At 38.3% G+C, this 22486-nt stretch overlaps 1 protein-coding gene across 1 annotated transcript in view; it reads left to right on the top strand.

The window, feature by feature from the left end:
* SLC28A3 (solute carrier family 28 (concentrative nucleoside transporter), member 3) overlaps window positions 1–22486 on the top strand; it is a 93343-nt gene that overhangs the window by 28913 nt on the left and 41944 nt on the right. The window contains exons 5-8 of the mRNA XM_006901966.1: window positions 14199–14388; window positions 15128–15272; window positions 20156–20269; window positions 20866–20943. Coding sequence (XP_006902028.1) covers window positions 14199–14388; window positions 15128–15272; window positions 20156–20269; window positions 20866–20943 — 527 coding nt within the window. The remainder of the gene's footprint in view (window positions 1–14198; window positions 14389–15127; window positions 15273–20155; window positions 20270–20865; window positions 20944–22486) is intronic.

Below are 22486 nucleotides of genomic sequence, written 5' to 3'. Positions count from 1 at the left end.
TCTCCTGGTTATAAGTTTTTCAGGATGCTTAGGAGACTGTTCATGTTGTGGATTAGGAATTCTAGAGTTCTTCCAAGCTTTTCTCTAATGACTTTTATAGACCTTGGTTTTAGTCCTTGATCTGCTTTAAGTTGGTTTTTGTGTATGGTGTGAGGTGTGGGTCTTGTTTAAGTTTTCTGTAGATGGTTTTCCAACTTTGCCAACACCATTTGATAAAAAGTAGTCATTTCCCCGCTTAACTGATTACAACTCCTTGTCAAAAATCAGTTGATTATAGGTAGATAAGCTGATTACTGGGTTGTCAATTCTATTCCATTCATCTATGTATCTGTCATTGTACCAGTACCCTGCTGTCCAGACCACCATGGTAATATAGTAGGATATGAAGTCAGAGAATGAGATGCCACCTACCTTGTTTCTCTTTTTAAGGAGTGTTTTGCTTATTCAGGATGTCTTTCCATTCCAAATGAAATCGTAGATTGCCTTTTCCATCTCTTTAATTACTGGAATTGGTATTTGTATTGGGATTGTATTGAACATGTAAGTTGCCTTTAGTAGGATTATCATTTTCACAATATTGAATCTTCTTATCCATGAGCAAGGGATATTCTTCCATTTCTCCATGTCTCTTTTTGTTTCTTGTAGTAATGTTTTGTCATTTTCTCTGAATAGATTCTTTGTGTTTGTAGTTAAATTTACTCCCAAGTATTTAATCTTGTGATTAGCTATTGTGATAGGTATTGTTTTTCTTAGCTCAAGCTCTATATTCCCTTTGTCACTGTAGAGAAATCCAATGGATTTTTGTATGTTGATCTTGTATCCTGCCATTTTGCTGAATTGGTCCATTATGTCCAATAGTTTTCTTGCTGAGTCTGTAGGGTTTTCTAAGTATACTATCACTCAACAGCACATAACAACAAACAACAACAAATATACTATCATATTATGTGCATATAGAGAAAATTTTGCCTCCTCTTTGTCAATTTGGATACCTTATTTTCTTGTCTTATTGTTACCACTAAAACTTCTAAAATAATATTGAATAAGAGAGGTGGTAGTGGGCACCCTTGCTTAGTTCCTATTCTCAAGGGAATATCTTTAGTCTCTCTCTATTACGAACAATGTTGGCTCTAGTTTTTTCGAATATGCTTTTTATCCTGTTGAGGAAGTTCCCTTCTATTCTATGTTGAGTGTTTTAATCAGGAAAGGGTATTGCATTTTGTCAAAGGCCTTTTATGCATCAATCAGAAAGATCATGTGGCTCTTGTGTTTTGCATTGTTAATGTGATCAATTACACTGATTGTTTTTCGTATGTTGAACCATCCTTGCATACCTGTTATGAATCCCACTAGGTCATGTTGAATTATTATTTTTTTTTATGTATCATTGGATTCTATTGGCCAGGATTTTATTAAGGATTTTTTTATCTATGTTCATAAGATATATTGGCCTATAGCTTTCTATTTTGGTGGTATTTTACCAGGTTTTGGTATCAAGGATATGTTTGTTTGATAGAATGAGTCTAGGAGAATTCCATCTTTTTCTATTTTCTGAAATGTTGTTATTGTTGTTTAATGCCGTCAAGTCGTAGACGACTCATAGCAACCCTATGAACAAACAGCCTGAGCACTGTTCATACATAGAGTTTCCGGAGGCAAGCCACTTTGGAAGTGGATGCCGCTCCTGCTTCCAGGCTTGATTTAGTCGGGAAGCTCCAGCCAACACTTCCACCATAGGTGCCCATTACCACGATTGGCACATCACTGTCACAGGCTTCAGCATCACAGCAACCACGAGTTACCTCTGTACAGCAACGCACAGACCAGTGCTATACCACCTAGAAGAATGTTTGACAGGAAGACAATTTGAACCTTTGTGCTTAAGGCTGCCTCCTGGTTCAAACCCTAGGCCTAGGCTGGCTAGCCTAATTCCTGGGACAGAGCAAAACTGCACGTCAAACACATTCCCGGAAAAGCAGTCGACTCCAAAAGCTTGACACGATTCCTGCACTCCCACCACCATGCTCCTGCCTTCTGACAAGGAGAGCTTCCCACGAGCCTGGGAGGAGCCAGCCAAACCAGGAACAACATGGCCACTTCTTCCCAGCTGCCTTGGGCTTAAGGCTGCCTCCTGGTTCAATCCCTAGGCCCAGGCTGGCTAGCCTCACTCCAGGGACAGAGCAAACCTGCACATCAAACACAGTCCCGGAAAAGCAGTCGACTCCAAAAGCTTGCCACGATTCCTGCACTCCCACCAGTTGGTGTAAAATTAGTGACAGTTCTTTTCAGAATGTTTGATACAATTCATTTGTAAAATTGTCTGGTCCAGGGCTTTTTTCTTGGCTGGAAATTGTTTTATTACCTTTTTAATTTCTTCTTTTGTAATAGGTCTGTTCAGGTGTTCAATTTTGGTTTGTGTCAGTGTAGGTGGTTTGTGAGTTTCTAAGTATTTGTCCATTGCCTCTAGTTTTTCATATTTGTTTGAGTATGTTGTTGTTATGTACCATTGAGTTGCCTGCAACTCATAGTGACCCTATGTACAACAGCCCTAAACCCTGCTCTATCCTGTACCAATCTCACAGTCTCTGACACACCTACCCCCATTACCCCAATCACTGAATCAATCCACCTCATGGAGGGTCTTCCTCTCCTGCACTGTTCCTCCACTCTCCCAAGTATGATGTCCCTCTCCAAGGATTGGTCCCGCCTTGAAACATGTCCAAAATATGTCAGATGAAGCTTCAGAATCCTTGCCTCCAAAGAGCAGCCCGGTTTAAATGTCTCTCGGAAGAACCTGTTCATTTTCTTAGCATTTCATGGTATATTCAATACTCTTCTCAAACACCGCAGCTCAAAAGCATCAATTCTCCTTCTATCCTCCCTAATAATTGTCCTATTCTCTGATGCATAGCAAGTGATTGCAAAGACCATGGCCTGTATGAGCACACTTTAGTCTCCAGAGTGATACCATTGCTCTTCAGTACTTTGGAGAGAGGTCCCTAACAGCGGACTTTCCCATCACAATATGTCTTTTAATTTCCTGGCTGCTAGTGCCAAGAGTGTTGACTGTGGAACCAAGCAAACTAAAGCTGTTAACAATCTCAATCTCTTCACTATCTATCATGATGCTGCTAATCGGCCCAGTGGTGAGATACTTTGTCTTCTTGATATTGAGCCTCCATTCATATTGAAGGCCGCAGTCCTTGACCTTCTACAGCAAGCGTTTTAGGTCCTCCTACTCTCAGTTTCTGCAAGAAGGGTTGTGTCATCTGCATAATGCAGATTATTGATGAATCTTCCTCCAATCCTGTTGCCACACTTTTCCTCATATAGCACAGCTTCCTGGATACTATTCTACATATAGGTTGAAAATGTATGGGCATAGGACACATCCCTGGCATACACCATTCCTAATTTTGAACCATGCAGTGTTTTTTTTGCTCTGTTCTGACAACTGCCTCCTGGTCCAAGTATAGGTTTTCAATTAGTATAGTCAAGTGTTCAGGGATTCCCATTCTTCTCAGAGTCAGTCACAGCTTGTTGTGATCCTCACAGTCAAACACCTTTGCATAATCAATGAAACACATTGTTTGAGTGTAGTTTTTCATAATAATATTCTATTGTTGGGGAGCTCTGGTGGCCTAGTGGCAAGAAGCTGTGTTGCATTCCCAGAAGTATGCAGTTCAAGTCCACCAGATGCTTTGCTGGTGAAGGAGGGGCAATCTCCTCCTGTACCAGTCAGATCCAATTTGATGGTACACACACAAGATATTAAAATAAATTTTTTTTTAAATTTCATTGTCAACATTTTTATTGTATGTAGTTGGTTCCATTGTGACATTGACCATTTCATTTATTTGGATAATTTGTGTCTTTTCTTTCTTTTCTTTTGTTAGTTTTACTATTGGTTTGTCTATTTTATTGACCTTTTTAAAAAACGAACTCCTGGTCTTTTTTATGGTTTCAGTTGTCTTTCTGTTTTCTATTTCATGAAATTCTGCCTTAATTTTTATCATTTCGGTGGTTTTTGGAGGGTTCTTTTTGAATTTGTTGGAGATGTTGGATTAGAGATTCAATGGTCATTTTACCCTGTCTTTTAATGTGTTTGCTTATTGCTGTAAATTGACCTCTGATAACTGCTTTGGTTGTTTCTCAGAGGTTTTTGGCGAGTTGTGTTTTCATTGTTATTTGTTTTAATAAACTTTTTTCATTTCTTCTAGTACCCACTCATGTTCAAGCAAGGTGTTGTTCAGCTTCCAAATGTGTGTGGGTTTTTCTTCTTTATCCTCTTGTTATTTATTGATTTCTAATTTTGTAGCATTGTGGTCTGAGAAGATTTTTGTATTATTTCTATGTTTTTTAATTTATGGTGCTTGCCTTGTGACCTAAAATATGATCTATTCTGGAGAACATTCCATGCACATTGAAGAAGATATACTGTGCTTTGGGGTGGGGGTAGGGTACATTAGTCTATAAATACTTATGAAATCGAGTTGGTTTGTTGTGTGGTTTAAGTCTTCAGTGTCTTTGGTGAGTTTCTTTCAGGAAGTTCTATCTTTTCTTGAAAGTGGTATATTGAAGTCTCCAAGTACTATAGTAGTGTTGTCTGTTTCCTTTTTCAATTTTTTACATTTTTGTGTTATATATTTTGCAGGTTTTTCATTTGGTACATAGATATTTATTATTGTTATGTCTTCTTGTTTTATTGACCCCTTAATCATTGTGGTGACCTGCCTTGTTCTTTGTGATGGTTTTTGCATTAAAATTTATTTTATCAGTGATTAATATCATTACTGCTTTTTTCTGGTTGCCATTTGCTTAGTATATTTTTTCCCACCCTTTTATTTTTAGTCTTTCTTTATCTTCATTTTTCAGGTATGTCTCTTGTAGACAGCATATTGATGGATTTTGGGTTTTATCCAATCTGCTACTCTTTCTCCTCAGTGGTGCATTTAAACCATTTACCTTCAGTGTGATTTTTGAGAGGCAAGGTTATGTTGCTGTCACATTTTTTAGTTCTTTTTAGTGTTGCTGCTAGTTACATTGGTTCATTTTTCATTTTGTGGCACCTCTGTAAGAAGGACCACTCTCAGTGCAAACTCCCTTAGGTTCTCTTTTTCTGGGGCTATTTTGGTCTCTCCTTCATATTTGATGGGAAATTTTACTGGGTACAATATTCTTTGTTGACAGTTGTGTTCTTTGATTGTTCAATATATGTCCTTCCATTGTCTTCTTGCTCACTTGGTTTCTACTGAGGAATCTACACTTAATCTTATTTGCTCTCCCTTATAGGTTACTCTTTGTTTTTCCCTTGTTGCTTTCAGAATTCCCTCCTTATCTTTGGTTCTGGCAAATTTGATTATGGTATGTTTTGGTGGTTTTCTTTTGGGGTCTATTCTATATGGTGTTTTCTCAGCTTCTTGAATATATATTCTCTCATTCTTCATTATGCCTGGAAAATTTTCTTCTAATAATTTTTCCACAAATTTTCAGTGTCTTTAGTTGCTTCTTCTTATTCTGAGATTCTGATTATGTGCATGTTATTTCACTTGATGGTGTCCCATATTATTCTTATGTTTTCTTCTTTTTTTCCCCTTTATGATTTTACTTTTTGTTCAAGCAGGTCAGGTTCTGTGTTCCATTTCATCAACCCTGTTCATGTGTCCCTCCATCATGTTGACAGCATCTGAAACTTTGGTCTTCATATTTTGGATTGTGGTTTCTTGTTTTTCCAGAGTCTCTAATATCTTGTTTGTTTTATCTGTATTTTTTTAAAAATCTCCTTCTGGTTTTTGCTCCCAGTGTCCTGTAATTCTTCAAGTTCATTTTTCACCCATTGAAAATATTCAATCATTGTTCTTTTAAATTCTGTGTCAGAAAGTTCTTTCAAACTTTCTGGCTTCAGGAAATCCATGGATACTGGGTCACTTCTTTGGGGTGACATCTTGTTTTGTTCTTGTGTAGGGTGTGAGGTATCCTGCTTCCTATGTGACATTGCTGTGGTAGAGTTTTTCATGTCTGAGGCGATAGCAGGTTCTAGATCTGAAATCCTTGCTCCTGAAGAGGGTGGAGCAGGTATCCTGCCTGGGTTTTTATCTGCCTTCTGACCTAAGGGAAGATGTGCCTCAGTTCAGTAGAGAAAAGGCCTGTGGAAGCAGCCTCTTCAGTCAGACAGCTGCTACAGCTAGGGTAGCCCAAGGTGCTCATTGCTAAAGGCAGTTGTTGGACTGGATGTGAGGAGACACAAGGCAGAGAGCAGAGACCTGATTGGAAAACCAGGAACCCTTGGTTTTCCCTCCAAGAACAAGCTCCAGCTGTCTTGCTCCCTTCTGACTGAGCTCAAGGGGCCCCATGTGATCCAGCCAAACAGCAGTGACTCCCCACAAAGTACATCACTCACATTCCAGTGTTACTGCTGGTGTGTCATTCCCAGTGGGTGTTGATTCAGGTTCAGGTGTGTGTCACGTCAGGTCCTGGCATGTGCGCCGACATCAGGAGGTCCCAGCATACACATCATCGTCAGGAGAGGAGGTCCTGGCATGCACATCAGCATCAGGAGAGTAGGTCCCAGAGTGAGCCAGTGGAATCAAGAGAAGAGATCACATTTCATTTTTTTAATTACTGGCTGTTGGTGCCAAGTGTGTAGATTATGGAGCCATGCAAATTAAAGCTGTTAACAATCTCAATCTCTTTACCACCTATCATGATGCTACCAATTGGCCCATTTGTATATTGTCACTGTTTAACCATCTATTTGCCTATCCAAATGCCTTTCATTTCCTTCTCTTGTCATATTGCCCTAGCAAGTACTTCCAATACAATATTGAATACAAGTGGTGACAGTGGGAATCCATGTCTGAACCCTGTTTGCAAGGAAAATACTTTAGTCTTTTTCCACTTAGAGTGATATTGGCTCTTGGTTTTTCATAACTGTGTTGAAGATAGTCCCTTCTATTCTTGTTTGACTGAGTGTCTTAATCAGGAAGAGGAGTTGAATTTTGTCTAATGCCTTTTCAGCATAAATTGCTAGGATCATACAGTTCTTGTTATTTGGTTTGTCAATTTGGTGAATTACATTATGGTTTTTCTTAACTTGAACCACCCTTGCATACGTGTTATGAATCCCACTTTGTCATGATAAATTACTTTTTTTAAGTGCCCTTGGATTCTATTGCTTAGGATTTTGTTAATGATTTTTCCATTTATGTTCATGAGAAATATTTGTCTGTAGTTTTCTTTTTTGGTACTATCTTTGCCTGGTTTTTAGTATTAGGGTAATGACTCTAGAAAATGTTTTTTCTTTTTCTATTTTTGGAAATAATTTAAATAAAATTGGTGGTAGATTTTCTTTGAATGTTTGGTAGAATTCATCCATGAAGCCATGTGGCCCATGACTTTTATTGTGAGGATGTCTTTATATGACATGCTCGATTTCTTCTTTTATGATAGGTCTGTTCAAGTGTTCTTTTCCATCTGTCCGTGTTAATATAGGTAGGACACGAGTTTCAAGGAATTTTTCCATTTCCTCTAAGTTATCAGATTTACCAGAGTATATTGTTTCATACTAAGTACCCTAGCAAACCCATAGCTGACCCTCTGGTGGGTTTTAAGAGGCGGTTAATCACATGGGAAGCCTTCTCTGGAAGAACATCTTGTGGCCTCGAACCACGTACCATTGGGATTACAGATCAGCTTCTTGCCACAAGGCCACTAGAGCTCCCTATTAGAGTATAGCTTTTCATAATATTCCAATATTATCTATTTCATTTCCTCTGGTTCTGTTTAGATGTCACCTTGATTATTCCTTAATCAAGTTATTTGTGTCTGCTTTTTTCTTTTGTTAAGTTTATCAGTTTTATTGACTCTAAAAAAAACAACAGCTGCTGGTTTTTGTTGATGGTTTCAATTGTTTTTCTGTTTTCTATCTTATTGATCTCAGCTCTTGTTCTTATTTCCTTTCTTCTGTAGAAGGTATAGGGTTAAATTGTTCTTTTTCTGTTTCATAAAGGTGTTGAGTTAGATCATGAATTGTGTTTCTTTCTTTTGTGTGTGTGTGTGTTTGCCTATTGCTATGAACTGCCCCTTGAAGACTACCGTAGCCTCGTCACAGAGATTTTATTATGTTTTATTGTCATTTGTATTGAGACTTTTTTATTCCATTCTTAATATCTTCTATAACTCAATCATGTTCTAGTAGGGTGTTATTTAGCTTCCACATTGATGGTTTTATAATCTTTATTCTGTTGTGGTTAATTTCTAGTTTAATTGCATTATGGTCTGAGAAGAAACATTTTTTTATTTCAATGTTTTTAATTAACTGAGGCTTGCTTTGTGCGCTAATATGTGATTGATTCTTGAGAATATACTATGTGCACTTGGGAAGAAAGCGAATTAAGTTTTAGTCGGGTATAGTAATTAGAATATATCCACAAGATTGAGTTGGCCGAATGTATAGTTTAGATCTTCTGCATCTTTGTTAAGTTTGAGTTAACCTGTCCTTTGATGAGGGTTGTGTTTTAATGTCACCTACCAATGTTGTGGTGCTATATCTTTTTTAATTCTGTTGACCATTATTTTATCTATTTTTCAGTTCTATCATTTGGTTCATAAATGTTGACCATAAGTGTCTCCCTGACCTATTGTACCTTTTGTCATTATATAGTGTCTTTTCTTATTATTTATGGTGGTTTTAATCCTGAACTCTCTTTTATCAGAGATTAATATTGTCATTGCTGCTTTTTCATAGATGATACTTGCTTGGTATATTTTTTCCAGCCTTTGATTTTTTGTCTATTTTTCCTCTTCATTTCTTAGATATGCCTCTTGTAGACAACATATTTGTAGACTTTGATTTTTCATCCATTCCGCTACTCTTATATTCTTACTTAGTGCATTTAGTCTATTCACATTAAGTCTATTTTAGACAGGCTAGGTTTTATTGTTACCATTTTGTTGTGTTTCTTTTTATTGTTGGTTCTCGTTACAATGGTCCATTGACTTCATTTGATGTCTCTTTGTAAAGGGCTTGCTTTAAAAGTTCTAGAAGATTTGATCTTGTTTTCACAAATTCCTTATGTTTCATCTTTCCTTCAAAGGATGTGCTTTCTTCTTTATATTTGATGGAGACCTTTTCTGGGTATAGGATCCTCAGTTGGAAATTGTTTTCTTTTAACTTCTGTATATGTCTTCCCATTGTTTTCTTGCTCACATGATCTGCTAAAAAAATTAAAAATCTAATTCTTTTTGTGGGTGATTCTTTGTTTTTCTTGCGCTGCTTTTAGTATTCTATCCTCATCTTTTATTTTGGAGAATTTGACTACGATATGTCTTGATGGTTTTGTTTTAGGATCAAGTCTATTTGGTGTTCACTGTGCTTCTTGAATATGGATTTCCTCATTCTTCATAACACCTGAGAAGTTTTCTTCTAACAACTCTTTCACAATTTTCTCTAGAATTCCAATTATATGTATGTTGTTCCTTTTGATTCCATCCCACATGATTCTAATGGTTTCTTTATATTCTCTATGTCTCATCTCTGATTTTTCTTGTTTCTTTTGAGGTTATTGTCTTCCAGCTCACTGAGCCTCTGCTTCCATCTCTTCTGTTCTGCTTTTTTGTCTATTCAGTGGGTTGGACACTTCTCCCACTTTGATCTTAATATTCTGGGTGGCATTTTTGTGTATTTCTATTATTTTCAGTATTGTATTGGTTGTACCTTCTCTGTCCTGTGATGATTTGTTTTTAATTTTTTTGGTACCTCTTTAGCTATGTTGCTAGGAATACTGCTATTCCTTGGAGAAGGGCATAATGCTGAAAAGAGTGGAGGATTAGCGAAGGAGAGGAAGACCCTTAACCAGGTGCATTAACATGATGACTACTGCAGTGAGCTCTTGTGTACCAGGAAATGTGAGAATGGCACAGGGTAGAACAGGGTTTAGATCTTTTGTTGATAGGGTCCCTATGAGTTATACTCAACTTGACAGCACCTAACAATGACGAGAGCAACACACCTTTATCTATAGTTTAAAATCTTTCTTGCATCTTTTGCATTTTCTTCTGTAGTTGTTCAGGTTCCCTGATCAATATATTTCTTCTGGCTCCCTCTTTCTGGAGTATTTGTTAACTTAATGGCTTCCATTGTTTCTTCCATCATTTATACCTTCTTCCATAGCTGTTCAAATAACTCTCCATCAGTATATTTCTTCTGGTTCTCTACCTCTAGGATATTCCCTTTATTTGTGGCTTTCATTGTTTCTTTAACATTTGTACTTTCATTTGTAGCTGTTCCAATGCCTCAATGTCAACAAATATCTTCTGCCTTCATGATTCTAAGTATTCATGAGCTCTGCAATATTCTCTGCTTTTTTTTGAAGAAGGCTTCTTTTGCTTTTTCACAATGTTTGAAGCTGTCTGCTGTTTTCTTGGCATTGTGTGAAGTTTTTCTTGATAAGTTTTAGGCCATTTCTTTTGTGTCTGCACAAGTTGTTGGTGATTATTATCTTTGATATGTTATTAATTAGTTGCTGGTTTAAAGTATTCAATTTATATGGTGAGCCACTCATGCTACTACCTACCTTTGACCTTGGAAAAAAATGGGAGCCTAAAAAAGAAGGGGGGGGGAGCCTAGAATACTTGCTTGTGCTTATATGAAACCTATACTTAGATCAAGAAGCAGTCCTCAGAACAGAGAAAGGAAATACTGCATGGTTCAAAATCAGGAAAACAGTGTTTCAGGGATGCATCCTGTCCCCATACCTTTTCAATCTCTATGCAGAACAGATCATTCAGGAAGCAGGGCTTTATGAGAATGAGTGTGACATGTAGATTGTAGGAAGACTCATTAATAACCTATGATATGCAGATGACACAACCTTTCTTGCTGAAACTGAAGAAGACTTGAATCACTTACTGCAAAAGATAAAGGACTACAATCTTCAATATTATTTTAGTTCAGCATCAAGAAGACAAACATTCTCACCACTGGGCCAATTGGCAGGACCATAATAAATGGAGAAGAGATTGAAGTTGTTAGCAATTACAGCTTGCTCAGATCCACAATCAACACTCTTAACACCAGCAGTCAGGAAATCAAAAGACAAATTGCATTGGGAAAGTTTGCTCTCATGGTCCTCTTCAAAGTGCTGAAAAGCAATGACATCAGTCTAGATACAAATCCAGGCCATCATCTTCTCAATTACTTGTTATGCTTCACAGAGTTGGACAACAACTAAGGATGATAGAAGAAAAATAGATGACTTCCAATTGTTGTGCTAAAGAAAAGTCTTGAATATCAAGGACTTCCAATAAAACAAATCAATCTGTTTTGGAGAGGGTTAAACCAAGTCTCTCTTTGGATATTAGGATTTTGAAGCTCTGTCTCACTTACTTTGGGCACATGGCCAGGAGAGACTGGTCCTTGGAGAAGGACATCATGCTCGGAAGGGTAGAGTGACAGCACAGGAGAGGAAGAACCCAGATGAGATGGATTGATAGAGTAACTGGGGCAATAGGGGTTGGTGTGTTGGAATTAGTGTGACTGGCTTAGGATAGGGAAGTGCTCATAGCTACTGTACATAGGGTAGCTATACATCGCAAGCAACTCAGTGGCAGATAACAACAATAACATACTATGACAGGTTTGGAAGCAGGTGTGGTATCTACTTCCTAAATAACATGCCTCCTGAAACTCTTTAAAATTTGATAAATGTCAATAGTTGTAAAAGGTTTTTAGGACTTTTGTTCATAGGGTCACTATGAGTTGTACTAGACTTGAAGGCAATCAACAACAACAAAGTCCTCCAGGTTCTCTTTGGTCTATATTGCAGTTCTTCAGGAATCTCATCTCATTGTAGTTCCCTCTCCCAATCTTTATTGTCCTCCTTCATATACGGAGTGGCTGAGTGGGATGAGACCAGGTGCTCCACTCAAGCAATTTCTGTCAAGGGGAGTTTTAAGTCAGCTTGCTTTCTCACAGCTGAGAAAGTCTTTTTCCTGCTTCTAACTTTCTTTCTGAAACTTTTGTCCTGTTTGGCACCTGGGATGGCCCCACAACCATGAAGGCAAATGGGAGACCTTTTCCCAAGGAAGTTTCAGTCCTTTTCTCCCCATACACACCTGACAGTGCAAGCTCTGGAGAACAGCGTCTTACCTGACAGCACTTTATTTCCTGAAACTTAATGTCTTCCTTTATCTTTGGAGTGGCATGAAATCAGGGGTGCCAATGTAAACACTTTGTATAGGAGTATCTCAAATAAGCCCTACCTCTTGCAGCAAACCAAGAAAGTTTTTCTCCTGTTTGTATCTCTATGTCCCAAACTCTTGTCCTGTTTGGCCCCTGGGATGACCCAGCAGCCATGGCTCAAGGATCCCCAAATGGCTACTGATATTTTGTGCAACTACATTACTCAGCCCATGGAAGAGCCTAATGTCACCCAGGTCACTCCTCTTGTCTTCAACTCGAGTGATTCCATATGTGTCTGAGCAGAACTGTGTTTGATAAAGTCTTTATTTGTTGATATTTTTTGGAAGTAGATCACCAGTTGTTCTTCTGAAGTATCTCTAGTTGGTCTCAAATCTCCAATCTTTAGGTTGGTCTCTGAAATATATTAACATTAATTGTTTCCACCGCTCAATGACTCTAAAGGCAGAACAGCACTGTCTTTCATTCCTTCCAGAGTCAATTTTCAAAAAGTTGTGTGTCTATCAAATGGAAATACAATCAGAGTCCACAGACATTATTCAGGACTGTTGAGATTTACAGGACTCCTAGTTTTGATTATGCTCAGGCATCTGGAGCAAGAAACAGTAGTAAGATTTAACTAACCTTTTCTGCAGACAGACAGACAATAATTGTTTGAGCTTTATTGACCAACTCTGCAATTGTTGGTGAAAGCAACCATAAATCCAACCCGATGCACAAACTAATGGGTGTGGTTGCACTCAATATTTTTTTTTTTTTACAAAGACAAGTGGCAGGTCAGATTTTATCAATGGGCACAAAACATGTCCAACCACAAGTCTAAATCAGTGACTTATTTTAATATGTAAATATTAGTTGGTAAAGAGATTGAGATTGTTGACAGCTTCAGCTTGCTTGGCTCTACAATCAACACTCTTGATACCAGCAGCCAGGAAATTAGAAGACAAATTGCATTGGGAAAATCTGCTGTTAAAGACCTCTCCAAAGTACTGAAGAGCAACAATGTCAGTCTGGAGACTAAGGTGCACTTGATATAGGCCATGGTCTTTGCAATTATGTGTTGTGCATCAGAGAGCTGAACAATGACTAGGGATGATAAAAGAAGATTTGATGCCTTTGAGCTGTGGGGCTGGAGAAGAGTATTGAATATACTATGGACTGCTATGAGAACAAACAAGTTCATCCTTGAGAGGGTAAAGTCAGTCTGCTCCTTGGAGGCAAGGATTCTGAAGCTTCATCTGACAAACATGTTGCAAGGTGGGATCATCTTGCTTGGGAGGGTGGAGGGAAAGCACGGGAGAGGAAGACCTTCAATGGGATGGACAGATTTAGTCACTGGGGTAATGAGGATAGGCATGTCTGAGACAATAAGATTGGCAAGGGATAGAGCAGGATTTAGGACTATTGTACATAGCGTTGCTATGAGTCATAGGTGACTCGATAACACATAACAACAACAATAACAAATATTAGTTTACTATTTTAAATGTCAACACCATTAAAGAGACCTTCTTACCTATTCTTTTAATATATCTACCTTGCTAATTGTTCCTATTCCTTTCCCTTGGTGTTGCTTTGGCAAGTTGAGACTCTCAGTGGTGGATCTATTATCCTATTCAAGTATAGGATAAATCAGGGTCATAAGTCAGGAGAAACAATCCCTCTTGGTTGGTGGTTACTTTAACACTTGGTCCTTCTCTAACACTAGTTTACTGGCTGGGCCTGAATGCCAGACCAAGTAACCAAGCATCAAGACTCAAAAATCCAGACAGTTATCTAAGAAAAAAGGCCAAGCCTACTGTCTTCTTACTATTCATAGTGAGAATTACAAACATACATACACTCAAAACTCAATCCTTAAAATCAGAAACACTAACAACCCTATCAAAAACACACTTGCACTCAATAGTTTCTTTCCTCATATTGAGCCTCATCAGTATCCGTATGCTGGGCCTCAGGCTGTATTGGTGATGTCTGGCTGTTTTTGCTTCTTGGACAGGGTACCTGGCTGTAGTGATTGCAGCTTGTGTGCTGAACTTCCAAAGAGCCCTGCCTCTTTTTGTGATCACCATAGTGGTCATCTTCTTTCTTGCCTGGGATTATTTGATGGCTAAATACGAAGATCGAATTGATGAGTTCCTGTCTCCCGGAAGAAGGTTCCTGAATAACCATTGGTTCTGGCTCAAGTGGTAAATGCAATTGATTCTCTCATTCCAGTAAAGAGGCATTCTTTTCCAATACTGTTGCAAAAATATGGTCTTAATCTGCTTCTCCATCTATGAAACAACCTAGGGAACATTCTATTTTCATGTCTTCACTTTACAAACAAGAAATCAAGGCCAGCTGAGGGGTCCAAAGCTCATTGAACATTTATTTGGGGAGCCATCTACCTTCTGAATCTACCTATGGAGTGAAATATCTCCTGTTCCTTGTCGCTAAAAGAAAATTATTTCATCCTCTTCTGTATTTTTTTTGCTGGGTTTTATAGTTAAGCTTTTTTTGATGTAAACAAGATCTTTAATCAAGTTTATCAATCTTTGTGATTTATTCTTTCATTCAGGTTATGTAGTAACTTGTAGAAATATTTTAAATGTCAATTGATCTGTCTTTGAGTCAAATATTCATGATCCAAACTTAGATAGCAGTTAGAAAGTAGAGTACAACTAGATGAATTCCCTATGGTGTAAGAGAAAAGGAGGGGGGGTAAATCAAGTGGTGGGACAAGGGAAACACATTGCTTAACTCTGACTGTATACCACAGCGAAAGAGGATCAATTGTGAATTCTAGAAGTACAACTTCCTAGTGCCAGGTTGTGTTACTCTTAAGCGTAATCGTATCTATTAGCTTTAGCTTGATAATAGTTATTTTGTTTGTTTTTCACATTAATATAACAAATGCTGACACTGTCTCCCTTTCTGTTCCCTTAGGGTGGTTTGGAGTGCCTTAATACTGGGGATTATTTTCTGGCTGATCTTTGACACAGCCAAATTAGGCCAACAACAGCTGGTGTCCTTTGGTGGTCTTATAATGTACATTCTCCTGACATTTCTATTTTCCAAGCATCCAACCAGAGTAAGTGAGAAACTGGCCTTTGTTAAGTTTGTTCATTTTTCTTTCCCCATTTCCCCTTATAATTTATCCAAACAATGATAGTGAGATAATTATCATTCAATATTATCATTACTTTGTTTTTTATTTTGTTTTTATTGTTGCTAGATACCTTCAAGAGAATTCTGACTCATAGAGATCTTGTGTATAACAAGATGTAATGTTGCCTGGTCCTGCACCATTCACACAATCACTGCTGTTCTTGAGCCCACTGTTGTAACCAGTGTGTCATATCTTCTCATTAAGGGTTTTCCTTATTCATCACTGACCCTGTACTTTACCAAGGATGATGTCCTTCTCCAGGAATTAATCTCTCCTGATGTGCTAAAAATATAAGATGAAGTCTCATCCTTCTCTCTTCTAAGGAGTACTCCTGGTATATTCAGTATTCTTTACCAATTCTTCGTAAGTCTTCATTATTCATTGTCCAGATTTCAAATGCCTATGAAGTAACTGTATATTCCCTAGCTTGGTTCAGACATACCTTTGTGCTCAGGGTGACATCTTTGCTTTTTCTTTAAAGAGGTTTTGTAGTAGCTTTGCTCAATGCAGTATACCATTTCAGTTCTTAACTCTTGCTTCCATGAATGCAGCTTGTGGATTTAAATAACAGGAAATCATTGATAATGCCAATCTTGTCTCCAGTTTTTTGTGTTGTTGCATATTGATCCAGTGATGAGGATTTTTCTTTCCTTGATGTCAAAATATAATCCATATTGAAGACTACATCATTGTTTGCTGTTGTTGTTATGTGCCATTGAGTTGGACCAACTCACAGTTGACCCTCCAATGGATTTTCAGAGACAGTAAATCACATGAGAGGAGATTGCTTATCTTTCTTCTGAGGAGCAGTTTGTGGATTTATACCATCTTTGGTGGTTTGCCTTTGGGTTAGCATCAAAACTCCTTACTGTTGGACCACCAGAGCCCCTTTCTGAAGACTTCAATATTCTTCAGTAAATATTTCAATTCTTCTTCCTTTTCATTGGCATAGGTTGATGAGTCTTCTTCTAATCCTGATGTCACATTCTTCATATATACACCTTCTTGTGTTATCTGGAGTTTTTTGGCTGTTGTGTTTTTTCACGAGAAGTGCTTAGTTTGTAAAAGAAAACAAACAAACACAGAAACAGGTTGGGCTTTGTGCTGGAGCATTGAAAGTACTCATTTTTAAAAATGTTAAATGAAATTAAATGTTAAGATATTTAAAGTGACTAGAGTATCAACCTTGGAAATCCATTAGAGAGTCAGCTATGAGGCAGTTCTTACTTGATAGTAATGAGTGAGTGAATAAGGGTGCCAATCTTCCCAGACTTTCAAAGTATTATCTGTAATTCTCAAAATTTAACATTTTTCATTCCCATTAATTTCATAATGAGACAATTAGTAAGAAGTTCCTTCCCTGTCAACGTCAATTTCCACTCATGTCTCATACTTTCTATCAAACATATACTTAGAAACATAACAAAAAACCGGCATCAAGATTTGAGGAACCTATGATATGCAGATGATACAACCTTGCTTGCTGAAACTGAAGAAGGCCTGAAGCGCTTGCTGCAGAAGGTCAAGGACCGTAGTCTTCAATATGGATTGAAGCTTAGCATCAAGAAGACAAAGATTCTCACCAGTGGGCCAATCGGCAGTACCCCGACAGAAGGAGAAGAGATTGAGATTATTAGCAATTACAGCTTGCTCAGATCCACAGTCAACACTCTTAACACCAGTAGTCAGGAAATCAAAAGGCAAGTTGCATTGAGAAAATCTGCTCTCATAAACTCTCCAGAGTGTTGAAAAGCAACAATGTCAGTCTAGAGATAGTCCAGGTCATAATCTTCTCAATTACTTGTTATGCTTCAGAGAGCTGGACAATGACTAAGGATGACAGAAAAAGAATAGATGCTTTCAAGTTGTGGCACTGATGAAGAGTTTTGAATATACCCTGGACTGCCAATAAAACAAAGAGGTCTGTCTTGGAGAGGGTGAAAATAAGTCTCTTTGGAGGCTAGATTTTGAATTCTTTGGGCACATGGCCAGGAGAGATTGGTCCTTGGAGAAGGACATCATGCTCGGAAAGGTGGAATGACAGCACAGGAGAGGAAGACCCCCCCCCCGGATGAAATGGATTGATAGAGTAACTGGGGCAATAGGGGTTGGTGTGTTGGAATTAGTGAGACTGGCTCAGGACAGGAAATGGTTCATAGCTGCTGTACATAGGATCACTATACATCGCAGGCGACTCAACAGCACATAAAAACAACAACATACTATGTTGGTTTGTGGTTGGTGTTTTTTTTTTTTTAATTTAAACCTATTGTTTAGAGTCAACAAGGCTTCATGGAGGGCCTTTGTATTTAAAAGTTAGTTATTATATTTTGGAGAAACATTCTTCCAAATGGTATAGAACTCTTCTGTCAATATGCTATACTGAGGTAACCTGGGGTTGCTGTGATGCTGAACAGTGGGCCATAACAGTGTCAAATGCCATAACAGTTAACCATTGTGGGCAGTTTTTGGTGGAGCTCCCAGTTTAAGATAGGTTTGGAAGCAGGAGTGGCTTCCACTTCCTAAACAACATGCCTCTGGAAACTCTGAACTTTGATAAATTATAATTGTTATAGAAAGGCTTCAGGCCTTTCATTCATAGGGTTGCTATGAGTTGTGCTTGACTTGATAGCAATAAACAGCAACAACAATATTGAATTTATTAGATTTCTATTTTTCAGTACAGAATGTTTTACTCCAAATATTTATCTACAATGTTATTTAGTAACTTTGTTCACATTAAATTCAATTCTCATCCTTGTTCTTTGAGTCTTTATCCAGCTATCTAGATAGGCAAAAATTCTGAGGCACTGAAAATTTTACAAATGACTCAACAATAGGAAAATCTTTATTTTTATAGGTTGAAAGACTAACCCAATTAGAAAATTATCCCAATTGGAAAATTGGAAGACCATAGTCAATGAATATGATTCAAATTCTTTACTCTTCTCAGTTGTTTCTGTTTCTCAATCCCATAGTCATTTGCGGATCACTCATCTAATCACCAACAATGAGATCTGGATCTGCATCTTTTAATTGGCTCCTTTTGCTAAAATGAAAGCCACTGAACAGGATTGAAGTTTGCTTACAAATTATCTGATCATCAGTCTTTGGACATGAAGAGAAATCACTTTTTGTCTCTACCTTTTCCAGAAATAATTACTTGAATCTATTATTTACAGAAAGCAAGAGTGACGTCTACTTCCTAAGTAACATGCCTCTGAAAACTCTGTGAACTTTGAGAAACAATGATAGTTATAGAAAGTCTTCAGATATTTTGTGCATAGGGAAAGTTGGGCAGGGAGAAAAGTGCAACAATGAATCAATGGAAATCCAAAGTCTCTGTAAACTTTCATTAAGATGAATTTTAAAAAATGAATTTTTTTTTAAAAAATCCCATGCAAGCAAAATACTGCTGAAGATCATTCACAGATGTCTAGAATAGTACCTAAACAGGAAAATTCCAGAAGTTCAGGCTGGATTCAGAAGATGTCATGGCTCCAGGGATATCATTGCAAATATCAGATGGATCCTGGCTGAGAGCAGAGAATAACAAGAATGTTTATTTGTGCTTTGTTAACTCTGCAAATCATTTGTGTGGATCATAACAAGTTATGGGTAACACTGAGAAGAATAGGAACTTCAGAACACTTAATTGTGTTCAAATGAAACCTACACCTAGACCAATAAGCTGTTGTGCAAACACAGCAGGGAAATACTACATGATTTAAAATCAAGAAAGGTGTATGTCAGGGTTATATCCTTTCTCCATACCTATTCCATCTGTATGCTGAACAAATTATTCATAAGCTGGATTCAATGAAAAATAATGTGGCATCAGGATTGGAGAAAGGCTTATCAGTAACCTTTGGTGTGCAAATGTCACAACCTTGCTTGCTGAAAGTGAGGAGGGCTTGAAACATTTGCTGCAGATGATCAAACACTGCAGCTATCAATATAAATTCTCACCACTGGACCAATAGGCAGCATTATAATAAATGGAGGGAGGCGGGGGAATGGAAACTATCAACAATTTCATCTTACTTGAATCCATAGTCAGTACACTTGGAACCAGCAGTCAGGAGGTCAGGAGACACATTGCACTGGGGAAGTCTGTAGTCAGGGATCTCTTCAAGTTATTGAAGATCAATAATGTTAGTTTGAGAACTAAGGTGTGCCTAATTCAGGCCATGGTCTTTTCCATCACATACTATGCTACTGAGAGTTGGACAATGAGTAACGATGACAGAAGAAAATATGATGCATTTGAACTGTGCTGTTGGAAGAGAGTGCTGAATAGCCCAAGGACTGCCAAAAGAACAACAGATATGTCTTCGAGAAGGTGAAGCCAGATTGCTCCTTAGAAGCAAAGATGGTCAAGCTTTATCTCACACCCTTTAAACATGTTGCTAGGAAAGGCTATTCCTTGAAGGAGGACATCATGATTAGAAAAGTGGGGGCATAGCAGAGGAGAGAAGACTCAACCAGGTGGATTAACACAGTGACTACAGTAGTATACTTGAGTATGTCAGAGACTGTGAGAATGACACAGGATGGGACAGGGTTCAGATCTGTTGTTTATAGGGTTCCTATGAGTCATACTCAACTCAGTGGTACCTAACAACAACCCTAGGATTTTCTACTTCTGACACTTCAGCTTTCCAGAGAAAGTGGGTTGCAAGCTACATCTAAGAATGCTACAGGCTCCACAACTGCCTTCAAGAAAATAGTATCTTTTAGTTACTTAATGCCACACTGAGCACTGATTTTCCTAATGTAAGATCTACCGCTTGCTCTTCCTCTAGGTTTGCTGGAGACCTGTCTTTTGGGGAATTGGATTACAGTTCCTTTTGGGGCTCTTAATTCTAAGGACAAAACCTGGTTTTGTAGCTTTTGAATGGTTGGGCCAACAAGTTCAGGTAAGTCTGATCCAAAAGAACATTTTGTTTTAAATGGTATTTTTTACCTTTGGATGCCATTCTCAGCCTGTGAGCAATAGGTTTATTTGTCTCCTTTAGTCAACCTAAATTTTAATAATGTGGCATGAGCTAGCCAAAAAAATTCACTGATACAGAATGTATAGATTTGTTTAATTTAGCAATATTATTGCTGTTCCTCACCATATTGTCTAATACATCAATCCTATCCCTGTTCTCCCCTCCATCATATGCAAGGACATCACCCCTTCAGGTAGTGGAGGATACAGATATAGGTTTTCCTGGCAACTCCTGGTAACTGGTGTGCTCATGTGCCATCTGTGACTTACAGGAGCAGATTGCTACAATGGGATCATTCACTAGCAGCTTAGAGTCAAATACAGAGTCAGAAATGACAGGACACCCTATACAGGTTTCTTAATAGGATACCTCTATGATCTATCCTGAGTAAATGAACTTCTGCATCTATCCAGCCAGCTGGCAGCATCTCTACCCTTTCCTGAGCCTCAGGAGTCCTGAGGGCAGTAGCCATGACGCATTGATTTTACTAATCTGCTCTTTATCATTCCTGGGCTCAGACTTTCCTGGCGTACACTGATGTGGGAGCTTCATTTGTCTTTGGAGAGAAGTACACGGACCACTTTTTTGCATTCAAGGTAAGGCATTCTTTTCTATGTCTGAAAAGAATCTTGACTTTTTAGTTGTCTTTCTTCAGTAGATATTTAGATAGAACCTACCTATTTTCATGGAGTCAATTCCAAGTCATAATGACTTCATAGGACAGAGTAGAACTGTCCCATCAGATTTCCAAGGGAGTAATCTTTATAGAAGCAGACTGCCTGGGATTTCTGTCATGGCACTGCTGGTGGGTTCAAATACCTGACCTTAAGTTTGGAAGCTAAGGTCTTAAGTGCTGCTTCACCAGGAATCCTTTGGTTTTGTTGTTGTTGTTGTTGGGTCCTGTCAACTCAGTTCCCACTAATAGCAATCCCTTGTACAACTGAACTATCCAGTCCTGCACCATAGTCACAACCACTGCTATGTTTGAGCTAATTGTTGTAGTCTCTGTGTCAATCCATCTTGTAGAGGGTCTTCCTCTCTTTTACCTGCCCTCTACTTTACCAAACATGTTGTCTTTTTTTCAGGGAAAGACAGGGGTAGAAAATTAAGAATCTTAATGTGTGCCATTTGTGAAGAGTTAAGGTGGTGGATTAGTTCAACAAGAAGGACAAATTTATTAATCCCTGGAGAAAATTTAGTTCATCCTGGAGCATGAGCAAGGAAATACAGTGGGGAATAAGAATGAGTCTGTGTGTGTGGAGATGTATCCAGAAATCCCAGCATAACACAGCTCACAATCTTGTTAGTTGCCCATATGAGAAGCCCTAGTGTTACATGGCAGAACTGAACTCCACAGAGTTCTAAAGCAAGAAGATGGCCAGATCAGTCTTCATGACACCCCTGGCCCAGTTCAAATGTCCAGTCTTCAACTAATAGTTGACACTTCATCACATGAACCATCCATGGATTCTGTCATTCACATAACCAGATGAAATGACTAATCAGAAATCACCTGGATGCATAAATACAATTCTCTTCTGTTAATTAATATTTCTCTTAACATTCAAAGAGATAATCAAGATGTTGTTAAATCTTTCTCTTATATTTTGAGCAGTAATTAATTATTTATCCTTAGAAGATGCCATTCACATAGTTGAAAGACAATTAGATCAGCTGTTCTCATTGTTGTCCAGGGATTTCTGGATGACCCTAAGACACCCTGTGTTGATAGACCACAACTATTTCATAATAATCTGAAGAGGCTATATGCTTTTTAAAAAATATTTCAGCAATATTGTTGTTGGTTGCTGTTATGTGCCAGCAAGTCGCTTGGACTCATAGTGACCCTATGTACAAGAGCTCTAAATGCCATTCTATCCTGTGCCAACCTAGCCATCTCAAAAACACTCATTCCCACCACTCCAGTCACAAAATCGGTCCATCTCATAGAAGGTCTTCCTGCTTCACAGCCCCTCCACTCTGCCAAACATTATGTTCCTCTCCAAGGACCAGTCCCTCCTTGCAACATGCCCAAAGTATTTCAGACAAAGCCTCAGAATCCTTGACTCCAAGGAGCATTCTGGCTCCACCCTCTCCAGGACACACCTGTTTGTTCTCCTAGCAGTCCATGGTATATTC

This window comes from Elephantulus edwardii, unplaced genomic scaffold (genome assembly GCF_000299155.1).
Source record: "Elephantulus edwardii isolate Elephantulus edwardi_28Jun2011 unplaced genomic scaffold, EleEdw1.0 scaffold00353, whole genome shotgun sequence".
NCBI classification, from domain to species: Eukaryota; Metazoa; Chordata; class Mammalia; order Macroscelidea; family Macroscelididae; genus Elephantulus; species Elephantulus edwardii.
This window is presented reverse-complemented; position numbering and strand designations above follow the sequence as displayed.